This window comes from Onychostruthus taczanowskii, unplaced genomic scaffold (genome assembly GCF_017590055.1).
Source record: "Onychostruthus taczanowskii isolate IOZ18803 unplaced genomic scaffold, ASM1759005v1 scaffold97, whole genome shotgun sequence".
In the NCBI taxonomy this organism is placed as follows: domain Eukaryota; kingdom Metazoa; phylum Chordata; class Aves; order Passeriformes; family Passeridae; genus Onychostruthus; species Onychostruthus taczanowskii.
In genome coordinates this window covers 1,385,184-1,399,699 of record NW_024507768.1, presented here as the reverse complement: position 1 = coordinate 1,399,699, position 14,516 = coordinate 1,385,184, and the positions used below count along the sequence as shown (strand labels likewise).

At 46.6% G+C, this 14,516-nt stretch overlaps 2 protein-coding genes and 1 long non-coding RNA gene across 9 annotated transcripts in view; 2 read left to right on the top strand and 1 right to left on the bottom strand.

The window, feature by feature from the left end:
- The window catches only part of MAPK13 (mitogen-activated protein kinase 13), a 10,356-nt gene extending 5,153 nt beyond the window's left edge, over window positions 1–5,203 (top strand). Inside the window, exons 5-12 of the mRNA XM_041427173.1 lie at window positions 519–548; window positions 972–1,019; window positions 2,005–2,119; window positions 2,466–2,537; window positions 3,013–3,092; window positions 3,483–3,561; window positions 4,425–4,601; window positions 4,906–5,203. Coding sequence (XP_041283107.1) covers window positions 519–548; window positions 972–1,019; window positions 2,005–2,119; window positions 2,466–2,537; window positions 3,013–3,092; window positions 3,483–3,561; window positions 4,425–4,601; window positions 4,906–4,985 — 681 coding nt within the window. The 3' untranslated portion in view covers window positions 4,986–5,203. The remainder of the gene's footprint in view (window positions 1–518; window positions 549–971; window positions 1,020–2,004; window positions 2,120–2,465; window positions 2,538–3,012; window positions 3,093–3,482; window positions 3,562–4,424; window positions 4,602–4,905) is intronic.
- The window catches only part of LOC121348030, an 18,998-nt gene extending 7,675 nt beyond the window's left edge, over window positions 1–11,323 (bottom strand). Inside the window, exons 1-3 of one of the 2 annotated variants that reach the window (XR_005954314.1) lie at window positions 10,767–11,323; window positions 8,265–8,398; window positions 2,142–2,277 (exon numbers count right to left, since the gene is read on the bottom strand). This is a non-coding gene — a long non-coding RNA (uncharacterized LOC121348030). Of the gene's footprint in view, window positions 1–2,141; window positions 2,278–8,264; window positions 8,399–10,766 lie in introns of those variants that run through there. The other variant, XR_005954313.1, reaches the window with a different exon arrangement.
- Window positions 11,320–14,516, top strand: part of BRPF3 (bromodomain and PHD finger containing 3) — a 16,675-nt gene continuing 13,478 nt past the window's right edge. For 2 of the 6 annotated variants that reach the window (XR_005954310.1, XM_041427159.1), the window contains exon 1: window positions 12,374–12,633. Coding sequence is in view for 2 of the 6 variants with exons in the window: in XM_041427159.1 (XP_041283093.1) it covers window positions 12,376–12,633 (258 nt within the window). In the remaining 4 variants the exon portion in view is untranslated. The other 4 variants (XM_041427162.1, XM_041427163.1, XM_041427161.1 and 1 more) reach the window with 4 other exon arrangements.

The following is a 14,516-nucleotide window of genomic DNA, read 5'->3' as shown; positions in this document are numbered from 1 at the left end:
CATCCTTCACCTGGAGTCACAGCAGTGGCTTACAGGCATCAGTGGGTTCACCTCAATCACACCTCTCCCCAGGCACTGCTACCTTGAGTTTAAATAAAGGGGGGAAGAACACACAGAAGGTTTGACTGGTGTGCTAAAAACCCCGAAGTCAGCTTTGCAATTTTATGTTTTTGGGCTGAGATTATTTTTTTGAACACCCAAAACAACCATGTTCTCATGTCATCTGCTGTAACCCTGATGACTTTGACAGTTTGAAGCTGTTGTACTTGCTCAGAGGAGCTTCATCCCTCCTCTTCTGCTCTCTGCATCTTCTTTAGACTGGCAATAGCACTCTAAATACTGTCAGTAATTTGGGGCAGAAATTTCTTTTCAAACTGCTGCCCTAGGGACCAGGGACTTGTAGAAGGCTGCAGAGGTTTGTTCTCAGCAAGTTCTTGTTTGTAGCTCTCGTTTCTCTGCTGGATAACAGAGAATTTTGTCTGTTGGTGATCACATTGTGGCTCCTCTTTTTATTGCAGTATATTCACTCAGCTGGCATTGTCCACAGGGTAAGTTCATGTGTGCTCTCATTCTGATTTTTGTCATAAAGTTAATAAATTCCCAACCATCATTTCACTAATAGCATTGTCTGCTCTAATTTTCCATCCTGTCTGTTCTCTTTTCCATCCTACACCCCATATATGTTTGGATTTGTTAATTTGTGCAGGATTTTGAGAAAATACTGTATTTTCTGATGAGCTGAGAAGCATTTTATGATGCTTTTTGCATTAAAACTGTTTCAGAAAAGAATCAAATAGTAATCTAATGCTGTACAGTACAGCAGGCATGGTGTTTATTCAGTCATTTGCTGAATTGATGCTGAACCTGGGGTGTTATGGGACCCCATCAAAGGCAAGCAGAGGTTCAGCTGAGAGTTGTGTTGATGTATTGCAGCTTGAAACATCCAATTTTTCTGCTCCTGTCTGTTGTAGGACCTGAAGCCAAGTAACCTGGCTGTGAATGAAGACTGCCAGCTGAAGGTAGGTGGCAAAGCAGCATTTGCAGCACATCAGCTCGTGCGGGAACTGCTCTGGCAGCAGGAAATTGGCACTGTCATGTTTCCTCTTTCCTCCCGAGCCTCCATTCCAGGCGTTGTGTTCCTTGGGTTGCAGCAGTGGGAAATACTCCCCTGCTGATGTCACTTGCTGAATCAGGACACAAGACCTCAAATGAGCCTTCTGTCACTGTAATCCTCGTGGATGGCAGTGTGTAATGACTTCCTAGAGAAATTCAGCACTGCTGAGCAATACTTGCAGAGGTGAATGATCCCTGAAGGGGAACTGCATTCAGCTGCAACTGCCCTTTGGTTCTCATGGGCCTTGTGGTTGTGATTCCGGACAAAGTCATTTTCAGGGTTGCTCTGAAGGGTTTGCTGGCTGGTGTGGTGCTCTAGCATGCATTTTCTGTAATGTATATTTCAGGGAGTGGCTCTGCTGCCCATAAAGATTGGGTCAAGCTTGTTCATCTTCAGCATTGAGGGAGAGGCCATGCTGTGTCACCTGCAAGGTGTTCTTATAGGAAAGGGTGAGTTGTGGTGACCTGGGAGCACACCTTCACCACCAGGTCACAGACCAACTCCAGTAAAGCACATTGACTCAAAACTTAAGCTTCAAGAAAGGCACTGACCTTCCAGGGAGCACAAAGCACTCACAGACCAACTCCAGTAAAGCACATTGACTCAAGCTTCAAGAAAGGCAGTGACCTTCCAGGGAGCACAAAGCACTGATCCTTTCAGCAGGGTCCTCTCATGACAACAGGGTTTGCAGCTGGCTTGCAATTTACAGTGGAATTAAGCCACATAAATTCTTTGAACCATCCCATGGGTGTCTCTGGTGTAGTTGGAGCTTTGTTATTGTCTGATTGGAGCTACTCCATTTTCTCTTAGAAGTAGAGTCTCACTTGCCCATAGGATTTCTCTTTTCTCTCCTGCCCTCCCTTCTCCTTATTCTTTCTTTGGCACTGCAGATCTTGGATTTTGGCTTGGCCAGGCAGGCTGATGCTGAGATGACTGGCTACGTGGTCACACGGTGGTACAGAGCCCCAGAGGTCATCCTCAACTGGATGCATTACAACCAGACAGGTGAGCAGCCCTGCCCCAGCCTGGGACTCCCTGCTGAGGAGCTGGGGGATCCTGCTGGCTCAAATCTCACTGAATTGTCCAGTTGGTTTTTCCTCTTTTTCATCACTGTTCCCTGGAGCAGAGCAGGCCCCAGAGGTGTTGCACAACTCCCAGAGCTGCTGCTTGCAGGAAATTATGAAAGCAGAGATTTTAGCAGCATAGAAAGAACAGAGGAGGGTGGGAGTGAAATTTAAATCAGTGCTTACTGCAAGCAACAGCAAAAGTGACAGCCCCAGCAACCACTGCTGCCTTTCTAATTTTTTTTTTCCTTCCTTTTCCCCCCTTCCTCCTTTTTCTCTCTCAACAGTGGATATCTGGTCTATTGGCTGTATCATGGCAGAAATGCTGACTGGGAAAACGCTCTTTAAAGGAAAAGACTGTATCCTTTCAAGCTAAACCTTTTGCCTCAGCAGAGTAATAATTCTTAGTGTGTGTGGAAGGGTTTTTATGAATGAGGCTACTGAGAAAAACAGGTGTCAGACTGGTTTATCAGGAGGTAATCACAAGGACCAGTCTTTTGGGGGAAGAGAACAGAAGGGGACCTCAGAAATGCACCTCTGTGGTGGGGTGGTTCTTCATCAGCTGTTCAGCCTTGTGTGGCCATGGCTCCATTCCCAAAGCTTTGCACATCCTTCCAAGCCCATGGATGTGTGTCCTGGCATAGTTGTGCCAGAAAAATGATCTGTTGATGGAAGTGCCATTCCAGGAAAGGCTTGGAGCTGTTTTTGCCAGTCTGATGAATCTCTACTGGTGTGACTGTGGTGGGTTTGTATCATGAGCTGATTGTACTCTTGCAGGCTGAGCTGGGCTGGGGCTTTGCTCCTTAAAGGGTGATCTTTAACACAGCTTGCCAGACCTGGATCAACTAACCCAGATCCTGAAGGTAACAGGGCATCCAGGAGAGGACTTCTTGGAGAAGCTGGAGGACAAAGCGGTAAGGAAGCTCCTGTGGATTTGGGTCCTGACTTGTGCTTGGCATGGGAGAGGTTCTGCCTCTACAGCAGCAGGGAAATGCCCTTTTTCCCAGGCAAGGAAGGCATTTCTCCGTGCTGGTGGCACAGCTGATGGACCTGGTGCTGCCTTGGGAATGGCTGTGTTTGGCAGGGTGCCTGATGTGAGGTCCTGATGCCCCAACAAACCAATCTTTGTTCTCCTGCTTGGCTCTTAAAACAAAAGTGTTTCTCTGTCTTAACTGATAAAAAGCTCCTTGTAAACTGCTGAAATGGGACATCTGGAGTGCTTTGCTCTTCTCTTCATTTGCTGAGACTGAGAGCTGTATTTCACCTGTCCATGTGCAGTAACTGTGCTTTCCTTGCTCTTTCAGGCAAAGAGTTATATCAAGTCCCTTCCTAAAATCCCCAAGAAGGATTTGTCTGTGCTTTTCCCTAAAGCAAATCCTCAGGGTAAGTAATCTCCAGCATTTCTCATGTGTTTTCAAAGCTGGAAAGGAGGCAGGCTGACTGCCACAGCCCCAACTTTATTTCTCGTCCTCATAATTTCTTGCTACTTTTTTCTCTTGCAGTTTTTGCCTCTGCCCTTCCTCAGGGAAAACATGTATCAGTTAAAAGCAGAATTATCATTTATTTACATTACAGTGGTGATGTTCTGCTGCTCTTGGCCATTTACTACTTTTTTAAAAATTTGTTATTTTTAAATACAGTGTAGAACCTGGATCTAGCAATATTTAACAGACAGCTGATGTGAAATTTTCAGGGTAAAAAATAATCTCTTAGAAAGAGCTCTCTTCCCAGGTAGTTTAGAGGAGAGAGCAAGCAAAACTCTTCTAGAATGGAAGAAAGTCTTAAAATGTTAAAACCAATTGGGAATGGGGCTGATCTGAGTTTCCTGCCCTCCTCTTTACCAGGGATGTATAGGTTTCTATACAGATTACTCATGTTAAGACTCCTTTGAGATGTAGGGCTCTGAATGAAAGCAAATGATTAAAACTGAAAAATATCTTGAGGTTGGTGGCTTACTCCTCATGTTTCTGCAGCCCAGTCTGTGCAGCAGGGCTTATTCAGGTCTAATTTGTTATTTCTGCACAATTTAACTTCTGTTAGTAAGAGCTCCCTGAGGCTGTTGTTGGGCAGACTTTGCATCTCCACTGATGGGAGCTCCTTGCTGCCTTGGCCAGGTTGAGGATTCTCCTCACTGTTCAGGTGTGGAGATGAAACACTGGAAATAGCAGTGCCACAGCTGCAGGGTTCATGCACAGGGTGCCTGTGCTCCCCTGCACCTTGCCCAGCCCCGTTCCCTTCCTCCACAGCTGTGGACCTGCTTGACAAGATGCTGCAGCTGGATGTGGAAAAGCGCCTTACAGCAACAGAGGCCTTGGCTCACCCCTACTTCGACCAGTTCCGAGATATTGAGGAGGAGACAGAGGCACAACACTCCTATGATGATTCTCTGGAACATGAAAAGCTTTCCATAGAGGAGTGGAAAAGTAAGAAATTGATTTTTTTTGAGGTGCCTGTCTAGCACGGGACTTTCCTACCCCTCTTTCTTTACTGTACAGATGCTGAGTGAAGCTGTGATTGCTTGCTGATGCCTCAGTGGTGGTGCACAGATCTCTGGCTTTTATCCATTCAGCAAAGATCCCTCCAGCTCTTCAGGCAGACTTTTTTTGTCTCTCTCCTTTGTCTCTTCCAGCTGCCACTGAATGCCTTTTTCTGCACATCCAACACTCCAACTTTGATTTGTTTCCTCTAAAATCACACATTAATGGTTATTTTGTTCTGTTTTTCAAGAGCACATTTACAAGGAGATCTTGACCTTCAGTCCCATTGCACGGAAGGATTCAAAGAAGAGAAGTGGGATGTCATTATAGCCATGGGTGCAGCTGTGGCTGGGACTCAGTTCTCCCTGGTGACATCAGATTCATTCCACACTGCGTTGCTGGTGGCCAACTTTTGGCCTGTGGGACCTCTCTCTATGTGCCAACACAAGGATGACACGGTGCTGTGGGCATTGGACTTTGTTCTTCTAAAGGGGAAGCACCCCAGACAGTTTTCAACATAAAAGACAAATATATTATTGTTGAAACTTTAAGTGAGAATTTTACCTCATGTTTCTTTTTATTTTTTTCCTGTATTTGTCCACTTGAGAGAGGAGGTGTTTCATTCTTTCTCATTAGTCTTTTCAAGCACAGAGTTTAGTACATTAATTATGGATGTGGCAAAGAAAAAGGTAAAATTGACTAGGAAGTGAGTCCTAAGCAAAAGGATCAGAAATACTGAATTTCAGCATAACAAGACCTTAACCAATCTCACTCTGGCTGTGTCCTGCTTCCCTGAGCAGTCACAGAGCACCCAGCAGAGCAAAGCTGCCGGGACAGTGTCAGCTCCAGGGCACCAAGGGATCAGCCTGTGTTCAGAGCAGCTACAAACTCATCCTCTCATATTATACACACAATTCTGCTCAGCTGCTTCCCCTCCAAAGAGCCACTGCCTCTTTTTATTTTTGTTTTTCCCCTGCTTATTTAATTCCCTGGGATTTGATCAGTGCTGTCTCCTCCTCACTGCAGGCAGCAAACACAGCCTGGGAATTCGGAGCCACTTCCCACAGTGACAGACTGGGAGTCCCAAGCTGCACAAGTGACTTTGAATATGGATCTGCAGGACATTTTCCAGCCTGTGCTGAAACTGGCGTATCTGCAGATCCACAGCTTATCAATACAGTCACTTGATAGTGCAGGCACAGCTGCTCGTAGTGATAACACCTTTGGACCGCAACACCTTCCCTAGGGTGATCAGGCAAGCTCAGCCAATCATTCCAAAGTCCATCCCAAGGGATATGTGCCAAGAGCCAAGGGCCTTCTCTGTATCAGAGCTCAGAGCACAGAGTCCCCAGGACTAGAGAAAAGTATTTGACCTCAGTTATATTTGATCCCTCTTCTACAGCTGCTGACTTATTTTGGTTTGGTTTAGCCAGGTTGGTTGTTTTCAGTACTCTCTAATTTTCTTCTTAAGCAATGTTCAGTTTTGCTGTACAGATCATAAGTAAGAAAAAACTGCAACATTTCCAGAATTTTCTGATCTCTGTTCTCCACTGGGAACTGGACCGTGATGTCATGTTGCTTGGCTGCCTCCCTGCTGCAGCTCATGGCATGCAGCACTGGGGATAACCCTGCAGTGACTGCAGCTTTTTGATAGGATGGTGTTGATGTTTGCCTGCTGTAGCTGCACAGATGGTCCATGATGATAAGATGCAGTTTCTTTTGGCTCATATCTGTCTGGGTCATGTACAAGGCCTTTGCCCCACTCCTCTCTTTGGGAGGGACAGTGAGCACAGAACTGTTGTGATGTGTCCTCAATTCCGTGGAAATTCAATGTTCTCTTATGCAGAAAGTCATCTCTAAAGTCAAAGGCATCTGTTAAGGCCAGATTCAGACAGAACTCATGAACCACTAAATGGGAATGCAGGGTATTTCTTATCATCTTGTCCTCCTTCAAAAGGGGATAGGTAGACCTGAAGAGTCTTCTGTCTCAGTAATGATGGCTGAGGGAGAAAACATCTTCACGATAAAGGAATGTACTGAGCAGTCTGTTGGGAGTTGAAAAGGGACTTGGATAGTTGTAAAGAATAATTTAAAATGCCCTTTGGGAATTGTCTGTCTGAGCAGAGGACAAGCATGAAGAGGCACTGGGGACATGGGATACAAATAGGTGTGAGAAGAATTCTGCAAACGTCAAGCCTCACTTGTTTTAGGGACAGCACATAAAGGCTCTTCAGAATCAATCTTTCTGCTGAATGCACACCCAGTTTCACAGACTGGGTTTCTGGGTTTCTTGGTAGGTTTACACTTACCCTGAATGCTCTGAAATTGCAAGAGCAATGCCAACAGCTGCTGTGTGGGCTCCATGCTCTGGTTTCATTCATTCACCCACCAACCCCATACACTGACAGAACACTGTGCAACAAGATTACCCAATACCCCAACAAATGTGGGGAGCAGGTGCTCTGTAAGCCCAGAACCCTGGAGGTGTATGTATATTTGGTTTTTTGTGGTATGTATCATCCAAGAACTCAAAATAGACAGTAGGAAATGTAGCAGGTTGGTAGTGGAAGGAGTATCTGTACAGACCAACCATCCCAGTGCTGCTGTGGCATCTGAGGACGTGCTTCAATGAACAGCAAGGAGAAGGGAGAGGTGGGGGGAAATTCTATTGACATTTCCTGAAAGAAGCTTGAAAAACACCTGCTTGACAGAGCCAGCTACTCAGGCCAAGGCTGGAATCCTTCAAAATCAGCACCAGAACTGAGAGGGGGTGTGTGACCCCGACAGACACTGTGAGTCAAAGCAGAATTACCTCATGCAGAGGTGCAGGCAGTGCCTGGTCCATGACTCACACTGACACATAATTCATGGACATTCCTTTCATTACAAGTATAGTTTACATACTTAAAAACACAAAACCAAGTGATAAAAATCCCTCAGCCATTAAGTGGTCCAAAATTCCATAGATCAGGCCAGCCCAAAATATGTTTGCTGTTTGTATTACGTTTCTATGATATAAATTTACACAGATATATGGATGGAATTTTTGTGCCTGTCTCAGATAACTTACAGATGTTTAACTTGGAATACTATTTACTTGCTATTCTTACATTAATTTCTGACTTCCAAGCATCTTTTTTTAATTTGGAAAATAAAGCCTTCAGAAACAATCTTTCTCTGTAAGTTTATTTTGACTGTTAATTAGGTCTGTGAAGTTGCAGATTTATGGGGCCTATTTGTTAGGCATTTGCACATGTAAGTGGGAAAGAAAAAGCAGATGAAGGAATAATTATTTTATTTTCTTAAGAGATACCACAAAATTAGAGGATTTTTAAAGAGAGATAATAGTAGCTGTGTTTTGGATACCACCTAGAAACCTTTCACTGCACAATTCTGAAAATTTCCACAGCCTCTTGGAAAACAACTTATTTTATCCTGTAGGAAAATGACAATTACCTGTTTTTATAGTTAACATTTTCACATTCTAGGTAGCAGACTAAACAAATAATGTTCATGTTTTAAGTATGTGACAATGGGAAAGAAGAAAACCAGAAAATTATAAACACATTTGAGAGCTCTAGTGAGATTCTGTACAAAGGATGCTAGTACCTTTTCATATTCCCATGTCTTGCTGTTGCCTGAGCAACCAGGGAAAGCGTTCCTAATCCTCTGCATTTTTCCTGTATCATGGGTCAGCAGAGTGCTGGCTGGAAACGTGATTATGGCTGTTTTTCTTTTCACAGCTGAGAGAAAAAAAAGACATGAAAGATTGAATGAAGACCAGAATAGCCACTACCAATTTGCTTTCCCCCCAAAAGGGTGGACACTCGCTGCACTAATTGTGCTTATCATGGAATCATTCAGCTTGGAAAAGGTCATTAAGATCATGGAGTCCAAATCTACACTGAAAATGTCACAGTTTCCAGGTTTAGGGGATGTTTTGCCTGATTTCTCTCTACAAGGCCATTTTCTGAGCACAAGAGCTTACACAGCTTTTAATGTGATGTTCAGCTGGTGCTGGCTCACAGCTGATTCAGCCAGCTCTCCTTTTTTTGTTGGAATGCACTCCATTAAATGATACTGAAGGGTTAGGATATTTGCAACCCTCATTGATTTGCTGTTACATGAAAGTGAGTTAACTTTTTTTAGCCAGGTTTGGCTGGAAAAATAAAAATTCTCCTGCCATAAACCATCATTTCAGATCTGTCTTAAGACATGTCAACCAAAAAAAAAACAAAGAAGTTTTAAAATTAGAAGACATTGAGATTAAAAAAATAAGGAGCACTGATGAGGTAGTGCTGGGTGCTTGTGTAACCCCTCTGATGTGAGGCTGAAGAGGGTTATAAATAGATAAGTAAAATTCCAGTGAAAATACATGGCAACTGAGGCTTATCACTTTTGAGATATCAGGTTTTAACCTTTAATGCACAAGGCACCTGTTTAGCAATTGCTCTGATTTCAGCAGTTCTGAAGAAAACAGCAGCAGAACAAACAGCCAGAGAGAGATACAAACATAAGTCAGTTTTGAGGCTTAATAAATCAACAAAGAAAAAGGTCAGCTCTCAATTCTAAACAATACTTCTCTTCCCTTTTTAGGTATGTCTTATATGCTTGAATAAACATGGAGAAAATTTTTTTTCAAATAACCTGTTAGTTCCACAGCTTTGCTAGAAAACAAAATGATGAATAACTTGTTTTGATGCTGTAACACATGGCCCTCAGTCATCAGAGATGTCTGATCTCTGTGCACGAGTCATGCCACTGTTCTTAATAAGGAACCTAATATGATTATAATAAGCTAATTCCAGTGCAAATTTAAGAGCATAAAGTTTCAAAACTGAGGCAAAAAAATGTTTGTAAAAGTTGGTCCTATTAAAAGAAACAAAAAAGTAAAAAAAAAATTCAAGTAAAACCCAGTTAAAATACCCAAAGAAAGAAAGAAAATCACAGAAAGGTCTGGGCTGGAAGGGACTTAACATCTGTTTGCAGATGACCCCCTGCTGTGGGACACCTTTCACTAGAGCAGGTTACTCAGAACTCCATCCAACCTAGCCCTGAACAATTCCAGGAATGTGGCAGCCACAGCTTCCCTGGACAACCTGTTCCAGTGCCTCACCAGCATCACAGAGAATTTTGTTCCTATTACTCAATCTAAACCTCCTCTTAGTTTGAAAGCATTCCCCCTGTCCCTACATGCTCTTGGAAAAGTCTCTCCTCATCCTCACTGTAGGCTCCTTTCAGGTACTGAAGGGCTGCAATTAGGTCACCCCAAAGCCTCTCTTTTCCAGGCTGAACAAACCCAGTTCTCTCAGCCTTTGAAGTCACTTATCAGTTATTGAAATTAGTTTATTTACTGTTTAACCAGGAAGCAAATGCAGCTGTAGGTTGTTTTAGGTTTGTTTTACCCTTCATGGTTAGGACCATACTGTTATACAGCTGTTCTTTTGAGGGTGAGATCCTTTGTAAATCAGTGAGAGTATTGGGACTTTATTTCTAAATCCTTGATGTGTTATTTTTCATGCAAGACAAGAATAGCTTATTATTTATTTTCAAGTTTTGATATGTAAGTAGTAGACCTATAAAAAAGTATACACCATATATACACAGTATATAATGTGAAGACTGTTCAGCAGTAAGCAACATCTTTTTCTTTTTGCTTTTAAAGCTGTAACAAGCTCTGGTCCAACCTGAGTACTCTGCAAAACAGACTGTCACAGACTAGATGCTCTCAGATTCCATGGTTAACATACGTTAAGAGACAAAAGATCTCCAGCTGGACTGTAAATGAGGGAAAACAACATTCTTTGCTTCCTTCTAAAACGGTTAATTCTATAAATTCAGATGGTGATATTATGCAATACTCTGCGCAGAGTGGGAGGTGGAACACACATATGCTCAAGTATGTGGCATGCTCTATAAAAAGTAAGTGTGGGAGCCTCTGCAATTCCTATCTCAATTCTTATCTCAGTTGCTAACTCAACTTCTTCCTTGTTCAATCCCCTCAATCCCTCTCTTGCTTGTCCCTCCAGCCTGTCACACCTCTCCACGTGAAGAGGCCATCTGGACCTGAAATATTGGTCTACAAAATAAATACAGGCTCTTTCTATTTACATGGTTTGTTTGATGTTGCTTGTTTAGACTAACTGTGGCAGGCAAAGGTTCTCTGGGAGTGTAGTTGGACTCTGGCACCTGACCACGCTTCAGGGTGTTTCCTGGGACCCCCACGCTTCCTGCAAAAAAAAAAAAGTGGGCTGCAAAATGAAGACACCCCAAACGAGCCTGGCAGAAAAACCCCCACCTCATTCCCCGTGGCCTGCCGGCTCCCGCCTGTGAGGTACCGGCCTGGGATGGGCCCACACGGCTGCACCGAGCTCCCGAACCCCAACCCCGCGATGATGTGGGGGGCAGGCGAGGCGCGGGGATATCCCGCTCCGGCCTCCGGGAGGCCGCGGCTGCCCGGTGCTGCCTCGTCAGCCCCGGAGGGGCACACGGGCGGCAGCGACCCCCGCCTGAGCCATGAGGGCAGCGCGGAGCGACCCCCCGCCCTCCCGTCACCAGCAGCCCCCGGGGGCCTCCCGCTCGGCGCGGCCCGGGTGTGGGAAGGCACCGGGGAGGGGCGGGCGGTGCCTGCCCGCGGGGGGAGCGGAGCGCGGAGCCCCCTCCCCAGCGGCGGCAGCAGCGGCGGCGGCAGCGGCAATGAGGAGGCGGCGCTGAGGAGGCGGCAGTAGCCGGAGCGGACGGAGCCGACATCTTGTGCCCTCCCCTCCCGCCGCCGGCTGGGTGAGCCCGTCCGCCCCAGGGGGGAGGGGAGGGGGAGGCGGAGAAAATTAAAAAAAAAAAAAAAAAAAGGAAAAGAAAAAAAAAGGAAAGAAAAACAAAAACAAAAATTCCCCCCAAAAGGAGGCGGCGGCAACGGTGGAGAAGCCGCGGCAGCGGCGCGCTGAGCCGGCCAGGTAAAGCTCTGCGCGGGAGGCCGCGACACCCTTCCTTCAGGGGTCTCTCCTCCCTCACACACCCCCGCGCCGGGGTCGCGGGAAGGTGACCGGGCGGGCGGGAACGAGCTGGGGGAGGCCGGTGCGCCGCAGCCTGCGGGCCTCTCCCACATCCCTGCTCCGTCTCCGTGCGGCGAGAGCGGCCCGCGATCCCTCGCTGAGGAGGGGCAGCGGCGGAGAGCGCCCGGGGACGGGGAACGGGCAGCGCCGCGTCAACCGGGCCCCCCCATTGCCGCCATCTTGGCCCCCCCTTCTTCGCGGCTCGGCGGGGGCGCCGCCCACCTTCTCCCACGCGATTGGCTCAGGCGGGGCCGAGCGCACCCGCCGTTAGCCCCGCGGAGCATTGCGTTGCTATTGGCGATGGCGCTGTGATGGACGGCGGGGGCAGCCAATGGCCGTGCAGCCCCGCTGCGCTCGCGCTGCGCGCCCCCGCCCGCCCGTTCTCTGTGGGGGCTGTGGCGGCTCTGTGGGGAGAAGCGGCCGCGCTCTGGGCCCAGGCCGCGGCTCCGTCCCGCCGGCGTTCGGTCCCTCCGCGGTTCATCGCCTTCTCCTGCCCCCTTCCTAGGACCACTTTCATTTCTGTCCGAGGCCCTGCCGTGCCTTGGCTCGGTCGCTGGCTGCTGCTGGAGTTCCCTGCAGGGTAGCTCCTGAGAGGAGCTCCCGCCTGTGCCTGACAGCTGAGGGCATGTCGCCGTTCCCTCAGCTGCTGCTGAGATCTGACACCGCTCATGGCGCACCCCATCTGTTGCTGGGCTCTGAGTTTATACCTGAAACTTCATCCGCAGCCCGTCTCGCACCCTCCCCGTTCCAGAGGGAGGGTGCCCGTGCATCTCCCATGCTTGACTTGGTTCCGGCAGTATCAGGGCATCGATAAAGACCGAGATCCCTGCATGTGCCAAGACGAGCAGCTCCGTGACATCTCTCGGGCACCGACACATTTCATTGTAGCCATCAATGTTGGTGTGAGGAACATAAACCCTTGGCAGGTGTGTGAGGGGACCATGGGCAAGCACAGGTGTGCAGAGGGAATCAAAACATTCCTAGGATGCTGCTTAGAAGTTTCTGTTGTTGTAGGCAACAGCAAGGTCACAGTGCTCAGCTCAGTTGTCTGAGTTGATTTCATTGCTGCTTTCAAGGTATTTTGGAGGTGTCTCTCCTAATATCCAGGTGTTTGTCTCATTTCAGGCACTCAGCTCTCGCTAGCAGCAATTTCCGTGTCGTTTTAGGTGCTTCTTCATGGTGCTATAAGTAATTGTGTGTTTTACAAATAAGTTGTTTTATGGCAGTTGGTTGCTGTGGTGCAAAGCCCACTTTGGGGTAATTTGTCTAGAAATACACTGATTGTTGCACTAAAGGAGCTCTGCATGCTTGTTTTTCCCATCAACAGATAAAACAACCCTTCTTTCAGGTGCTTGTTTCACTGAAATTTCCTTGTCCCTCAGCATTCCAAGCAATTGGCTGTTACCTCATTTTTCCTGAACACAATATTAATGATGTGTGTGGGCAGCTCATAATAATTACTTTATCCTCCATATATCTTTTTGCCTCCAATATCCTCTTTGCTTGTACCAGCCTGAATTGTAACAGAGCTGTTTGTCAGCAGGATTTTATTTTGGTTTTTTTTGTTTGTTTTTTTTTTAATTATTATTTTTATTTTCTGATCAAGTTACCTTTATAACCTCTTTTTAAAATTCTTTTCTCCTACTGATTGAAGCCATTGGAGTTCGGTAGGACAAGTGCAGTTGGGTGTCTGCAGTGTGTGGATCAAGTGACTGATTAAAGTCACTTTAATTTATGGTACCTGTATTTGCAAGTAGAAATTATCATCTTTTATTTTCCATGTGAGGTAAAATTGTATTTACAGGCTCCCTCATTATGAAATTGAAACTGGCACCTGCAGCTTGTTTCTGTGGATGCAGGGAAGAGTTTGGAAATCTTTCCCAGAGCCTGTTTGTTTCTTAAGACACAGGTGGTGTCATGGCTTAATCTCATGGTTCACAGAACCAGTACTTGAAAAAATATTGCTCCTGGAATTTGCTCCTTCTTTCTGGAATAAGCTTGGACTTCTTGTAGGTCCTGGTCCTGTGAGGTGCTGCTTGCTGTGGCACACAGCTGAGAGTTTCTGGAGCTATGTCCTTCATGGAGCACAAATACTGCATTGGCTGAGCACAAATTGTGGGTTTGTGGTGTGTTTCCTTGCCTGTGGGTCCCACAGAAAGGAGCTGAATGTGGATTGCTTTAAATGAGGGTGAGGTGCTGCTTCAGGCCTCTGCATAGCAACAGATAAGCTCTGGGCTGGCTTATCTTCTCACAGAGAATTTACATTTGCCTTTCTTTGTCTCCTTTCCGACTTCTTTCAGCCTCAGCTTGTTTATTCCCACAAGTCATGTTCCCATCCTTGACTCTGCCCTTCTCTCTTGCATTACTCACTTGGCTTCCCCTCTGCTTTCCCTCTTTGCCAGCTCCCTCCTTCGCCCTCTGATCACCGAGCTGCTGCCACCATGTCTGAATCCTCCCCCAGACCATCTCCCCAGGCTTCTCCTCTGCTCCCCTCTGACAGGCACCTCCTTAATGTCAGCAGCCGACTCTCAGCTAATTATCTGGCTTGCTGATTAGCAGTTTGCACGGGCAGAGCTGGCTGGGGCTTTTTGTTAAGGCTCTGAGCAAATGCCGTTTCATGGCTCCTGGTGCTGGGAGCTGTCTTGCTGCTTTCCTGCTTGTAGCCCTGTGGACTCTCCTTAGCCAGGTGGCTCAGGTGGATGAATGGGAATTGTGGCTCCAGAGGGGCTGAAACCAGAGCTCGTAAGTCCATTGGGATCCATGCTGCTTGTTGCCTTTTTATCCCTCATCTGGTTTCTGCTGCTTTGCT